Genomic DNA, 15055 nt, shown 5'->3' on the forward strand with positions numbered 1-15055 from the left:
TGATATTTCCTCATCTCAGTAATAAAGGAAGTCTGTATATGAGCAGGTATACTTGTATTTAACTCTGCAATCCTTTAGGATTTAAAAATACCACCAAGGAGAGTTCTCTCCTTATCTTTGTGTACATTTCTATGATGGCTGTTATTTTAAAACTTTTTAGCCGGTGGGTATAAATGATAAATAAAGCATTCTAGGATGGTTTTGATCATAAACCAAAAATAGAATTTAAATATTTAACTAAAATATTGATAATAGAGTCATTGTAAAAAATTATTCACTCTGTAATGGACATAGGCCAGTGCAAAAAAAATTTTTTTTGGTTGATTCAGGGAAGAGGTCAACAGCAGTTTGGCTTAGGATCCTGAATGGAGCTTGGAGGTGGATATAAGGGTGATGAATTCCTATAATTCTTATAATTCTAAATTCCTATAACTGAGAAAGACAAACTTTGCCACTTGGGTATTTTGGACTAGAGCTAGCTTTATTGACCTTTAACTGTTCCAGGTCAAAGAAAAAACCGGTACTGAAGAATTTCTGTGTTGCATGAGGAAGGCAGCCCAGCCACCCGTGACGGATGAAGATTTCCTGTGTTTGTTTTTAACAACCCTGTCTTGGTTATAAATGTATGTCTCTTTTTCCCCAGAGAATTTGTTAATCAAGGTAGATTGCAGGCATCAAGAATAACCTCTTATAGGCAGGATGGCAGAAAAATGCACTAGATGGGTGAGCTTAGGCTGCCTGGGCAGGAGTCTGGTTCTACAGCCCAACAGTGTATGACCCTGGGCCAGTTTGCCAGGCCTCACCCACCCTAAGATGCAGCCACTAGTATCATCCCCATTTTATAGATTAGACTCTGAGACACAGGGATGTTGTGTGCCCTGCACTTTACCATCTAATATCTGGCACAGAGTAAGTACTCAATACAAGCTGGCTATTATTATTAGAGGGTTTAGAGGCCAAAACTTGGAAGCTACAGGGGTCATCTTGTTGAGGGCACTTTCTAATGCCATCAGGGGGACAACTTCTATATAACTCTGGTATTCAAGACTTTCCACACTCTAGCCCAGATATTTTGAAGAGATGGGTTAACATTCTCATCTAAGGGATCCTAGGAAAGGTTTGCATTGTAGTACGGGCTCCATCCTCATGCAATGTTTGGTGAGAGTCTGTTAGCTCCTTGTGGTGCCTACCCTTAACCAAGGATGGGGTTACCACCCCAAAGTTAATTATCTGGTGCCACTGCCAGAGAGCTCTGCCTTGTTGGTCTTTGATGTTTACTTGTGATCATTTGGTTGATAATCCTGTTTACTGGCTTCTGTAGGGCAAAGCCTGGCACCTTTGATCTGTTTTGTTTCCTGGCTAACAGCAAAGCTAGTCCTTAGAGACTGTGGGTTGGGTTTTCCTCACCTCCAGTATTAATGTATTCCCCAGAAGGGAGGTGATCCGGGATTCTAATCAAGAAACCTTTCTACTTTCTTTTACAAGAAATCCTCCAAAATAAGGCTGGAGTAGTCTTTTCTTTTTCTCTAGAATTTTAAGAAACAAAAGTCTGATTTATTTCAGACACTGCATTAAAATATTTTATTATTATTTTTTTAAAAGAAAATAAGACAGCTTCAGGACAAGAAATTTGAATAGTGCCTAGGACAAAGCAAGACTTAATGGAGAATTTCTTTCACATGTAAAGGACATTATGAGTTTCTCTAACTATAGGACCATTGCTGTTTTAAAGTCATTTCCATCAAAGTGCAATTCATTGTAATACTATTAATTTTTACCTTATATAAAACATTTTATTTGCATCTGTGGGAGTTTGTGGCTAAATGGCAAATTTTATGGGGATAAAAAATCAACTCAGTACATACCTAATAATTTAAGAGGAAAAGTACAGACTCAGGAAGACCATGTAAAGTGTATAAAAAAGTCACGTTCCATGTGAATATGTTTGGGTTCATTCAATATCACATTTGCATTCCTGTCTCTTGGGTTTCCCCATTTGTGTCATTTTATTAAAGCTCTAATTCATATATTTTCTGATATTTATGGGAAGAATCTGACATGAAAGTTGGTTAATGGGATATTACTCTGTAAACAAGCAAAGCCCTGCTAAATATAGTCTAAGTGATAGGCAACTATGGGTTTAAAATGTATACAGGAATTGAGAATCTCTTTGATAACATTATAAACCATGACAGGGAAGCAGAGCATATGATAATTATCACTATAACGTAGTTGAACCAAGCTATGTCATGCATGTGTGTGTGTTTGTATACACACTGACTTATGGTTTTGCTCTTTAAAGTTTATTATATCCTATTTCCCTCCCATTGATCAATGCACAGTGCCTTTCCTCCTTAAGTGATCCCCTCCCTTCCTTTAGTACCGGTATTAAAGAATCTACACTGCAGTCTTAGGTGTGCCTGGCCTTAGGAGACCCCAACCAAATTTGGCAGTATTTAATATTAACCCCATCTCCACTAGGGGATAGGAAGTCTAAACCAGAAGTTTTCCAAGTATGGCCCTGGGGCCAGCAGCATCAGCATTTCCTGAAATGTGGTAGAAATGCAAATTCTCAGGCCCTGACCCAGACCTATTGGATCAGGAACTCTGGCTGACCCTGGGTTTCAACGAGCCCTCCAGGTGGCTGTGATGCTTACTCAAGTTTGAGAGCCATTGGTCTTATCATGTTCTTGTTGCCCTGTATCCTGCCTTCCTGGGTTAACTTCCTGGATGCCCATGTATCTGTGTACTTCAGTTTTCCTCTCTTAGTTTCCTCATGAATGGGTCTCTGGTCTGCCTGACTGGGTTTCTGCCCTGATTGCAGATTTATAAATCTCTAGTTCCTAGCTGAGATAATCACTTGCCCACTAGACTGGAGCCCTGTCAGCTCCTTTCCCTAAACGCATCACATTCCTGACTTTTCCCATTTCCCATCCTGGCTGGTGGCCAAGTTGGCACTGAATCAGTTTGCCCATTTACAGCCAATTCCCTCTGGGGCATCTGCATCAAATGGCAACTGCCCACTATGCCCCTGGCAGGCCATAATAACACTGGCCTCAGCGGACCTCTAGGCATCTCACCCTTGGATACTCTGGTTGACATCACTGTCCTTCCTTATTAGACCCTGTCCTATGACCTGGATAATTGTCCTAACCTGTCTAAGCCCCACTATCATACTCCTCTCTCCCTGCTGAACCAGATACCAAAAGACTGCATAAGTTCTGATACCTATATGAAGTTAACAGATAGATGCCTTTCAAAAACACTACAGGAGAGTTAGGTAAATACTCTAGCACAAAACATGTTACTGATTTGGGGACAACTTCTTCAGGGTAAAAAAAGAAACAGTAGAAAACAAGTTATATTTGATTACTTTAAGAAAATGTTGACATCACTACATTATGTTCTAAATATTCTAATTTACCTGATAGTATATTCTATACTGTTACCTTGTGGAGATTGGCATCATCTAACTTTTGCTTTCCAAGCCCTAATTTTTCCATGCATGGATCCACCTACTGAATTTTATTTTCCAGAAGTCTGAACACACCACTGTCTTACTAACAGTTCACAGGGGACCCAGTGCTATAGAGTTTAATTGCAATATGTGTACTCATCCATAGGAGCCTACAGGTAACTACCACTGTGAAAGAAATTGCAAGTCACATTTATATGCTTAGAAAATAATTCAACAAGCATTTCAAAACACTCTCTATTCACCTTTAGTCAAAGCCCTTTTATGTGTTTAGCAATATTCACAGTACTTCAAGAGGTCCTTTTTTCCTTGAATTTGGTTTAATACATAGCCACTTGGCCTGGTTTAAGCATAAGCTTTCTTATGCTAAATTTATGAGACCTGCTTCTGCTACTTCTTTGTTAAATGAATAGAAAATTACCAGTAAATGCTTAACAATAGCATTTATATTTGTGGTTATACTCATTTAATTTTTCATGAATTATTTATTCAGTCCTACTGTGTGCCAGGCACTATAGTAGGTGCTGGAATACACCAGAGTCCTTGTCTATAAGAATCTTCTTGGAAATTATTTTCCAGTCAGATGGATCTTTTCCTGTTAGATGTGGTAGATGTGAATTTATCTGACAGAGAATGGGCAGGGACCAGGGAAGGACTGCATGAGCATCAAGAGGTATGGATTTGAGAAATAAATTGTGATTTGCCTGAAGCACTGTGGTTACCTCTTGGGGTGTGAAAATGAGAACCCAGGTCACAGAAATATTTAAATAAAGACAACAACATCTTAAAATAGATTTACCCATTTTGCAATTGGCACCAGCTATCCATTTTTGTCAGTCATCTGCTACCTCCATACTTCAGGTTTATAGCCGTCATCATCCAGGCACTGCTCCTTGGAAGGTCCCTGACTGAAACCTTGACCCCCTTTTCCTATAAGAAAGTATCTGACTTGTGTCTATGGCATCCCTCTGGCTAAGCATATGGCTGACTAACCACGTATGTTTAAGCACTCCCTATGTCCCTGTTTCTATTGTAAGTGCTGCGAGGAATTAAAAACAAAGCAAATTCACTTTCTCCTTGGCATTACAGCTTTTTTCTGTACCAATCCTACTAGATTGTGAGTATCTTCAGGATGAGACCTGTGCCATATTTATTTCTGTGAACTCCATAGCATGTCACATTGTAATGAATAAATGTTGTTGAATGGAAGAATTAATAGAGGAATAAATTCATTTCTCAGGACAGACTATAAATAGACACTATCCTAGGATTTCTAAGGGCTCTTGGAAAAGTCAATTCAGTTGCTAGGTCACATTGTCTCCCCTTGTGAGTGAAGGTCAATTTGACTCCAGAGGCCGTTAGGGTACAGTCCTGCCATTGTCCTCTTGACCAGGTCAGAACATCAGAAATTGAACAGTGCAGCCCGGGCTCATAGCGATTTCCTTTGCACTCACCTGATCTGGAGCCAGGTCAGCATGGGGGTCGTTCCTCCTCCAAAAACCCAGACAGTGAAGAACACGAGGAGCAGCGTGGTGGTAAACATCATCTGTTTGGGCTGAGATTCTGTGTTCCGAATCGCCAAGGCAAACGCGATCGCTCCTCGCAAGCCTGGCACGGAAAACCAAAAAAGAAAGTAAAATCTTGCGGGTCTCATTCTCATTTCAATGGATTTATCTTTACAGTTGGCTGACACAACATTTTAATTAACCTTTTTATTTTGAGATACTTGTGGATTCACACGGAGTTGTTAGAAATAGTACTGAGAGATGATGTGGACCCTTTTCCCAGTTTCTCCCAACGAGAACATCATACAAAACTGTATCACAATATCTGAACCAGAATATTGACATTTATACAGTCAAGGTGAAGAACATATCCATCCCCACAAGCATCCCTCACGTTGCCCTTTTATAGCCACGCCTACCTCCCTCACCCACGCTCCCTCCTTCACTCCTGGCAACCAGTAATCTGTTCTCCATTTCTGTAATGTTGTCATTTCAAGAATGCTACATAAATAGGATCATGCTGTATGTCGCCTTTTGGAATTGCCTTTTTTTTTTTTTAACCCAGCATAATGCTCTGGGTATTCATTCAGGTTGTGGAACGTATCAGTAGTTTGCTCCTTTTTATTGTTGAGTAGCATTCCACAGCATGGGTGTGCCACAGTTTGTTTAATCACCCATTTGTTGAAGGATATCTGGGTTGTTTCCAGTTTGGTGCTATTACAAATGAGCCTGCTAAGATTTCCATGCAGTTTTTTGTGTGAACATAAGTTTCCATTTCACTGAGATAAATTCTCAGGAGTGTAATCACTGGTTAGTATGGTATTTGCATATTTAGGTTTTTAAGAAATTACCAAAACGTTTTCCAGAGTGGCTATAGCATTTTATATTCCTACCAACAATACCTAAGTCATCTAATTTCTCTGCATCTTTGCTGGATTTGGTGTTGTTATTATTTTTCATTTTAGCCATTCTGATAGGTATGTGGTGATATATTTATTATGGTTTTAATTTGCATTTTCCTACTAGAAATGGTGTTGAGTGTGTTTATTTGTATACTCTTTTGGGTGATAGGGCTCTTCATGTCTTTTTCCCGTTTTCTAATTGGATTGTTGAGTTGTTTTTTTTTTTTTTTTTTGAGACAAAGTCTCACTATCTTGCCCAGGCTAGAGTGCTGTGGGTGTCAGGTGTCAGCCTAGCTCACAACAACCTCAAACTCCTGGGCTCAAGCAATCCTCTTGCCTCAGCCTCTCTAGTAACTGGGACTATAGGTACACCATGCCTGGCTAATTTATTCCATTTTTAGTAGAGACAGGCCTCACTTTTGCTCAGGCTGGTCTTGAACTCCTGAGCTCAAGTGATCCTCCTACCTTGGCCTCCCAGAGTGCTAGGATTACAGGTGTGAGCCCCCCCCCCGCCCCCCCCCCCCCGCCCGTTGACTTTTTTGATTGTTGACTTTTGAGAGTTCTTTATATATTCTACATAATAGTCCTTTGTTCAATATATTGTTTGCAAATCTTTCCTCCTACTCTGTAGCTTATCTTTTCATCCTCTTAAAAGAGTCTTTTGCAGAGCAAAAGTTTTTAATTTTGATGAAATTTGATCTGTTGATTTTGCCTTTTATGAATTGTGCTTTTGGAGTCAGGTCTACCAACTCGTTGCCTCGCTCTAGATCCTAAAGATTTTCCCTTGCTATTTTTTAAAAGTTTTATAGTTTTACATTTACGTTCATGATCACTTTGAGTGAATTTTTGTATAAGGTGAGAGGTTTAGATTAAGGTTCATTTTTTGCCTATGGATGTCTAATTTCCCTATTGAATTGCTTTTGGACTTTTGTCAGAAATCAGTTGGGTATATTTGTATGGGTCTATTCCTGAGTTCTCTATTTTATTCCATTGATCTATGTGTCTGTCCTTACAATATACTCTCTTGATTATTGTAACTATATAATAGCCCTTAACCTTGTGCAAAGTGATTCTTCCCACCTTATATTTTGTTTTCAAAATTGTTCTAGCTATTCTAGTTCTTTTGCTTTTCCATAAAATTTTAGAATAATATGGTTTATATCTATAAAAAGTCTTTCTGGGAACAATTACTTTTTAAAAATCAAATGTGTTAGACAACAAGGAAAACTAAACTTACAGACCGCTGAAAATTAATAATTAAGTGACACTTGAAAATTACTACTGATTACACACTTTAACAAAGTCTATAATCTAAACTAACACATTAAAACTCACTTTTTCTTGTTTTACTTTTTCTTCTTTAATAATATGCTAATTGAATTTTTATGAATCCATATTAAATATATTTGCAGGAGGTATTAAAGATTAAATACTAGAACTTCAAATCAAAATGTGATGACACTAACACAAATAGAAATGTAGACTTTGAAGAAGAGTAAATAAAAGGATAAGTAGTAAAAGGAAGGAAGAAAAATGGAAGGTCTCTCTTGGCTAACACATGACTTGCAAGACATTTATGGTCCCTGTTGTGCTGTGTTACAGGAAAAATAAAGATTTATAATGACAGCTAGTATAAGTCAAAGACGTAGTGATTTGGTTATTTTTTATAGGAAGGTTTAAATCACATACATAAAATTTCAATGATTTACTTGTTATAATATTTACTATATAGCATCCAGGTTTCTAAATTTCCAAATCTTTATTCAAACATTAAAGGAAGTTTAAAAATTGGATGCAGGGTCAGATGAGGAAAACCATAACCATCCTGGTTTTTATTCCTAGGTTCCCCCATATTATAGAATATAATGCTCCTTTCTTATCTCCATGCTGAGACTATTCAAGAGACAAGTGGCATAACACAGATCCAGAGGATTAGACTAGAGAGACTTAATACATTTTGCCTGAAACAAGGAAACCTGAGGAAGAGCAAGAGCATGTACTTTGATTATAAAATACCTTTAAGGAACAAAATGTAATGGAGGAAGGAAATTATTCTAAATCTCCATGTAGACATGGAAATGGCCTGAAGATAAGGAAGATAACATCTGAAGTAGGTATTAATAAAAAAGTTCTTATACATCAGAAATTCTGAACACTCGAGATGGCTGTGCACAAGAAGAAAAGTGTCCCTGCCAGAGGTGCTCACGCATTCACACCCAGCTGAGGACAAGAGAGTGGGAATATTAATAACCTTTAACCATGGACTATTTTAATAATTTTCTCACCAGGAAATACAAATGGTGTCATTACGGAATGAGAACCCAAGGAAACGGTCCTGCAACAGACGTTGGTATCTGAGGAGAGAACTTACAGGTCAAGGTAAAGTTCCCAGCAGTGTTTAATCACAGCACAAGATTGAAGACAGGTCATCTTTCCATTTTTTTCTTTTCCTCAAGCTCATATTGATAGAAATGTCCACCAAACAGCATTGTGCCAAATTAGGATTTTAGAAGTATTAGAGGATAAGTTGTTATTTGTTTTATTGTTATACATATTTGTGGTTTTTTTTTTACTTTGTGTTTTTGTGAGAAAGAAAAGAATTGAAACTAGAATAAAAATTAAAACTTGCTATGCTCTGCTTACTGTAAACTCTTTCATGTTGGATAGCAAGGGCAAGAAGGTAAGCAACCATTAATCTTCCTAAGTGTATTTAATAATGTACTGTTATTATGTTAAACTGGTGTAACTATGTTCTTAAATCTAAATTATCTACATGTGAGCAGTTCCTGGTTTAAAAATATACTCAAAATATATCTTTTATGCTAACTTCTAAAAATATACTCAAATATAGCTTTTATGCTAACTTCTAAAAAATATATAAAGTTTCCTATATTTATAGGAGATGCACTGTAGAGATTTTTGAAAAACATGGAAAAGTACAGCCACTGTCTTGTGGCAGGTTAAGAAACATGCTAATTAGGGCCAAACTGCAAGATGTTGACAAGAGGATGCCTTCTCAATGTGATGATCCTCTAAAGAAAACCACAGAAACAGGGTATTTTTTAGAGAAAGGATCATCTGTCCATGGCCCTGGTCACATGTGACACATACAGCACATGTCATCTGTGAGGTGGCATGGCAGCACTGGAAGCACAGGACTGAGAATGGTGAAGTTGCTGAGTGGACAAAGTGCGCTAATTTAGAACTCCAGATGAGAAGGACAAATGCCTATGTCTTACTCATCCTTTGTGACTCTGAAGTTACTTGTCACCCATTTGGAACCTAGACAAATGGCAAACCAACAGCCATTCGTTTGCTTCGTTGAATACATAGACATTGATTCCCTCCCACGTGGAGGCTCTGTGTGCACCGATCCTCTCTTCTTAACACCATGGTTTTGGGCAATAGAGGATTGTAGGACTGAAACAAATCACTTTGGTTACAGGCAAAATACTAAAAGTGAGAAATTAATATTGATGTAGGATTTTCTTTTTAGCAAAACATTATGTCCAAAGAACACATACCATTTTGCTTAGAAACTCAGGAAGTCTGGAACTTGCCAAAACTTGTGTTTTGTGTTTTATGTGTGCTTTGGCCTTTGGATTTACCTTTCTCTTTTTCTTCATTTTGGTCAAATAAATCGAAATAATTCTGTATTTTTAGGTGTTGATAGACTGACTATACCATTTCATTTTAAATGGGTTTACTTTGCAAAGAGTTTGACATATTTCATATACTCAGTTGGAAAGTTAGCATGATTTTAGAGAATAAAGGAATTACCTGCAATTAAACATGGTTTCATTTAAAATTGGGCTCTAAGGGATTCTTATGTTAATTATGTTGATGTTCTATTCATAGCAATATAAGACTACTGAACCAAGGAAATCTTTCTAGCAAGGACCCCTGCTGCAGAAAATGTGCAGCTTCCTGTTCATCTTTAAAGAGCAAAAGTGAACCTTTTAATCAACTACTAATTTGCAAGTGTGTTCAGAATGGGAGATGATCAGATATAGCTATATTTTAATCACAGGAATAAAAGTACATCTTAGGGCATCTTTATTTAAGGTGCAAAGCAATAAACTATAATTTTTTAAGCACTCACTATATGCAAAGCTTTATCCAAGACCCAGTGTGGGAATGCAATGATGAGGAAGTTTGGCTGCTCTATTTCAGCACTCGTGGTCCTACAAAAATGCCTGTCTTAAAAGGCAAACTATGCTAAGGTGTACTAGAGGTGCTAAAGAGGATACTTTGAAAGTGTAGTCTGAGGAAGAAAAAGATAAGATTGCTCTACTTAATCAGGGCCCAAATCGTGGCCATTGTCAACATAGGTGTGGCATCTAAGGCACTGAAATCATTGGTGGGCTAAAAGAGGTCTTTGCATATGTGGTTTTCTATGACTGAATTGTTTTTGTCTCATCCAAATTCTCTCCAGTTCTTTCTCCTTTAACCCTCACCCAAACATTCCCTAATTTGAACTGATCTTTCATGCTCAGCTGAGATGCTGCTTTGCCTCTGGAGCCTCCTCTGACAGTGGAGGTTGTGCTGGGTTGTGCTGGTTTATATTCCTAGAACAACCTACCTTGGCCCTGTCAGAGCACTTACTACAACACATGTAACTGGGTGGCTCTGTTTACCTGCAATACCCAGAGCGATATTGAGCACATAATAGGTGCTCAGTACATATTTGTTGAACAAATCCACGAATGAACACATTTTTTGATTCTTTGTGACTCCAGATTATATATGGAAAAGTGATTAATAATGTAATGTTAATAAATTACATTATTTAATGCATTACATTAATGTAATATAGTTTAATATAATGGTTGAGTAATTGTTTCTGCAAGCTCAGTTTCTGCCTTTTTATTATTTATGGAAACCCTTACAGCCTTATTTTGGATCTGTTGTCAGGCCTGCCTCTGACAGATTGCATGATCATAAGCAGGTTGCCTCACCTGGATCTCTGTTACTTTACCTATAAATAGAGATATTAGACTAGACTTGTGGTTTTTAACTAGGAGTACACATCAGAATCATGTGGAACTTAAAAATATATGCATCCACTCATGCCAGTGTATCTGGGCTCTAGAGATTCTGGTTCAGCAGAGAGTGAGGTGTGTGATGGCTCAGACTCCTCCCACTTCCCCCTGTGCCACCTGGGTCCAGGCCCATCTCCACACACCCTGCCTGTGCCCCTGACCCACATTCTGGTCTTGGTCTCTATTCTCGCCTCCCTCCAGACCATCCTGCCCATGTCTCTCAACACAGCTTCCTCAAAACCTAGCTCGATGAGGTTGTGATTCAACTCTGCAACCATAAATAGCTTCTCACAACCTACAGACACCTTTCAGACAGAACCTCACCTCACTTTCCCATTTATTTCCTCTTCTCCATTGAGAACCCCCATGAGAAAGGCAGTCGCCTCTCTTCTCATAAACAGTGGTTATCCCTGCCTCTGTGCTGGACCCCACTGTTAACCTCTTGTTTCATTTCCTCTGGAATTCTGCTTTCCTTTGGGCTTTTCCAAACTTTACGGATTTGGACCATCTTTCTGCCCCCATCCCACTCTCATGAAGTTTTCCTGGAACACTCTAGTCCACATCGTTTTCTCTTTTTTAGAAATCCTATAAAATGTACTGCTCATGCCACTTGTATTACTAGGTCATAGTCTGAAATGAATCAGTAGTTTAATGTGGTCTGCTCTTTCCCCCCAACTTCCAATCCTTTAAAAGGTTGAAATTACATCTTCCTGACATAGTTCTTATATTTTACATAGTTCCCAGAACATGGAACTCAGTAAATGCTTTTAAGTTGAACTACTACTGTGGTTTCAGGTCCTCTAGATATGAGATGGAGGTATTCATTCATTCATTCATTCATTCATTCAGGTCCAGGGTACAGCAGCAAACAAGGGATTGTTCTTGACTTAAATGCGTTTGCAGATTAGTTATATAAGGTGCCATAAAGAAAGCAAAAGTGGAGTCAGGGGAGAGAGAGTCTGTATATGTGAGGGGTAGGATGTCAGGATGGTTAGGAAAGCCTCTCTTGCTGGGTGACATTTGAACAGAGACCCTAACAGAGAGAGAAGTCCTGTGGGTATCTGGAAGTAAAGCATTCCAGGCTTTTCCAGCAGGTGCAAAGCCCTAGGACAGGGGTATGCCTGGCATGTTTAAGCAGCAGCTGGTGTGGCTGGAGTGGAATGAATGGGCTGGGGGTGGGGGCTGTGGAAGGAGATAATGCCCAAGAGGTAACAGAGCCATATCATGCCAGGCTTTTGAAAGGGTTTTCAATTTTTATTTTGAGATGGAAAACTGTAGGAAGGTTTTATGCAAGATAGTGATATGATCTGTTCTGTGCTTAAAAGAACAACTCTGACTCTGATAAGAAAATAGATTTCCGGGCTAGAGGTAGGAGGCCAGTGAGGAGGCCACCCCATTAGTCCAGGCAAGAAGTGCAGGTAGATCAGGGCAGGGTGGTAGCATGGTAGGTGCTGGATGTATGTCAAAGGTTTATAATATTTGCTGATGGGTCAGATGAGGGGCATGGGGAGAGGGTTCCAAGAACTCATAATCTGAGTACTGGAAGAATGGGGGAAAGCTGTGGGAAGAGCATGTTTGTGTGTACAGGGGCTATCAAGGGTTGTGTTCCAGCCATGTTAAATCTGAGATGCCCATTAGTCTTCCAAGCAGAGAGGTTGAGTGGGTGATTGGATATAAGAGTCCAGAGTTCAGGGACCTTTTTACTGAAGGGAATGGAAAGACGGGAAGATAGCTTGGAGCTTGGAAAGTGTAGGAAGATGCAGTTTATTTTAAACCACATTTGTTCTTGCCTCCAGGCCTTTGTTCTTGCGGTTCCTTCCACCAGCTGCACTCCTGCCAGGCTGTCCCTGGGCTGCTGCCTGTCGTCACAGTCCTCAGAAAGGCTGCCCTGACTCCCTGATCTAAGTGCCCCCTTCACCCAGGTCTGTTTTGTATGTCTGTCATCGTACTTACCACCGTCTGAAATGATCATGTTTATTTTTAAGTCTTTGAGATTCATCTCCCTCCAGCAGACAGTGTGCTTGGTGAGAGCAGACCCTGGTTATCATGTCTGCCAAGGCATCCCTGGGGCTAGACAATGCCTCTCATAGGGTAGGCACTCCACAAGCACTAGATAAATGCATGAATGAATGAGTGAAAAAAAAAAAAAGGCCATTTTTGCACTTGAAAACACAACTGGACCCAAAAAGAAATGAGCAGTGGATGAACAGGGATGCTGAAATGTCCCTGGGAAATTGATGCATCCTTCAAAAGAAATGCCCTTTACATAACCTATTTTGCTACCTGTCTTTCCATTTGGGATTTAATCCATTGCAATCCCTTTTTTCATTTTACTTCAATTACTCTGAGGGGGTTGATTTAAAATATTTAACAAGTTATTATTATTAATCTGGTAAGTCAAAACCTAGTTTGGGTCTAAAACTGAATTATGTATTGCTTTTACCCTTGCTGAAGTCCTGTGTCCTTGCAAAGGGTAACTGATTTCAGCCAAAATGACAGTTTGGTTTCAAAATATATTTTCCGGATAGTGCAACCTTGCCACACGGTTCCATTTTCTGTTCAACATCATTTTATCCCACGGAAATGAAGCCAACAGATTGTTTTCAGTGGGAAAACTTTCTGCATTCAAAAATAAATTGAGTTTTTCTGGAAACTAAGTCTGTGTTAGACAAGCAGAACTTTTTCTTTCCTTCATCTGTCTTCCTGAACTTGAATCATTTAAACGTAAGTCTACTGAGAAGGAATGTAACATAACTTTTGTATATTTTTATATAAAATGAAGTTTGTCTTTGGAATCCCTGGGCAGCCAGGAAGAGTAATTAATTGTAAATAGGATTAGCTCTGTCACAGCTCTGAGGTCAATATGCATAGATGCCTCTGGCTTTGGAAGTTTATTTTTATGTAAGCAAGGTGGATGTGGCAGTAAACTGTGCAATAATCCTTACTACCAGCTGAAATCTTCAACAGAGGGTGTCAAGAGAAAGGCTAACAGAAAATCAGAAGAAAGTCAACATTCTGTGAGCAGTACCCAACTTACAGCCAGCTTGTATTCCAAAGGTCAACTTAAATGCTTTCTGTTTAGACTAGTGATTCTCAGCTGGGGCCAATTTGACCCCTAGGGAATATTTGGCACTGTCTAGAGACATCTGTGGTTGCCCACAAAGTGGAGGTGGGACGAGGTGAGGTTGCTACTATTACCTATTTGGTAGAGGCCAGAGATGCTGCTAAACATTCTACAATGTGCAAGACAGCCCCCACAACAAAAAATTATCAGGTGCCAAATGTCAATAGTTGCTGGGGTTGAGAAACCCTACTGTAGACCTGGGATTGCCTTTTTCTATAGGAGTAAGAAATGATGACAATATTCAAGTAGACCTACCATTTGATCCAGCAATTCCATTATTGGGCATCTACCCAAAAGAACAAAAGACATTCTATAACAAAGACATCTGCACCCGAATGTTTATAGCAGCACAATTTACAATTGCAAAGATGTGGAAACAACTCAAATGCCCATCAATACATGAGTGGATTAGTAAAATGTGGTATATGTATACCATGGAGTATTAGCTATAAGAAATAATGGTGATATAGAATCTTTTTGGTTCTCCTGGAAAGAGCTGGAACCCATTCTACTAAGTGAAGTATCCCAAGAATGGAAAAATAAGCACCACATGTACTCACCAGCAAATTGGTTTCCCTGATCATCACCTAAGTGCACATTTGGGAGTAACACCAATTGGGTGTCGGGCAGATGTGGGGGGTGGGGGGAGGGGATGTGTGTATACCTACATAATGAGTGTGATGTGCACTGTCTGGAGAATGGACACACTTGAAGCTCTGACTTGGGGGGTAGGGGGGCATGGGCAAAATTTTGTACCCCCATAAGATGAAATATAAAAAAATATTCCTACTGCAGAGGGCTATTCTGGCAAAGATGGCTATCTGTTCACCAAAACCTATTCTTACATGGTCCATAGTATGCTGCTATAACTGCATAAACTATATTTTGTAGCAGCTCTTGCATCTAGATATAGCTATATGCCTGGTTCCCACCAGTGAAATGAGAGCAGAAGTGAAGTGTGTCCCTTCTGATGCAGGGCTTTTAAGAAGCACCTATTCCTACCCTCA

General features: G+C 39.2%; 1 protein-coding gene across 1 annotated transcript in view; it reads right to left on the reverse strand.

Annotated features, from left to right (window-relative positions):
• Positions 1–15055, reverse strand: part of SLC9A9 (solute carrier family 9 member A9) — a 530362-nt gene that overhangs the window by 186205 nt on the left and 329102 nt on the right. The window contains exon 12 of the mRNA XM_045539403.1: positions 4930–5083. Within this exon, the coding sequence (XP_045395359.1) occupies positions 4930–5083 (154 nt within the window). The remainder of the gene's footprint in view (positions 1–4929; positions 5084–15055) is intronic.

Source organism: Lemur catta, chromosome 1, assembly GCF_020740605.2.
Source record: "Lemur catta isolate mLemCat1 chromosome 1, mLemCat1.pri, whole genome shotgun sequence".
NCBI lineage: Eukaryota > Metazoa > Chordata > Mammalia > Primates > Lemuridae > Lemur > Lemur catta.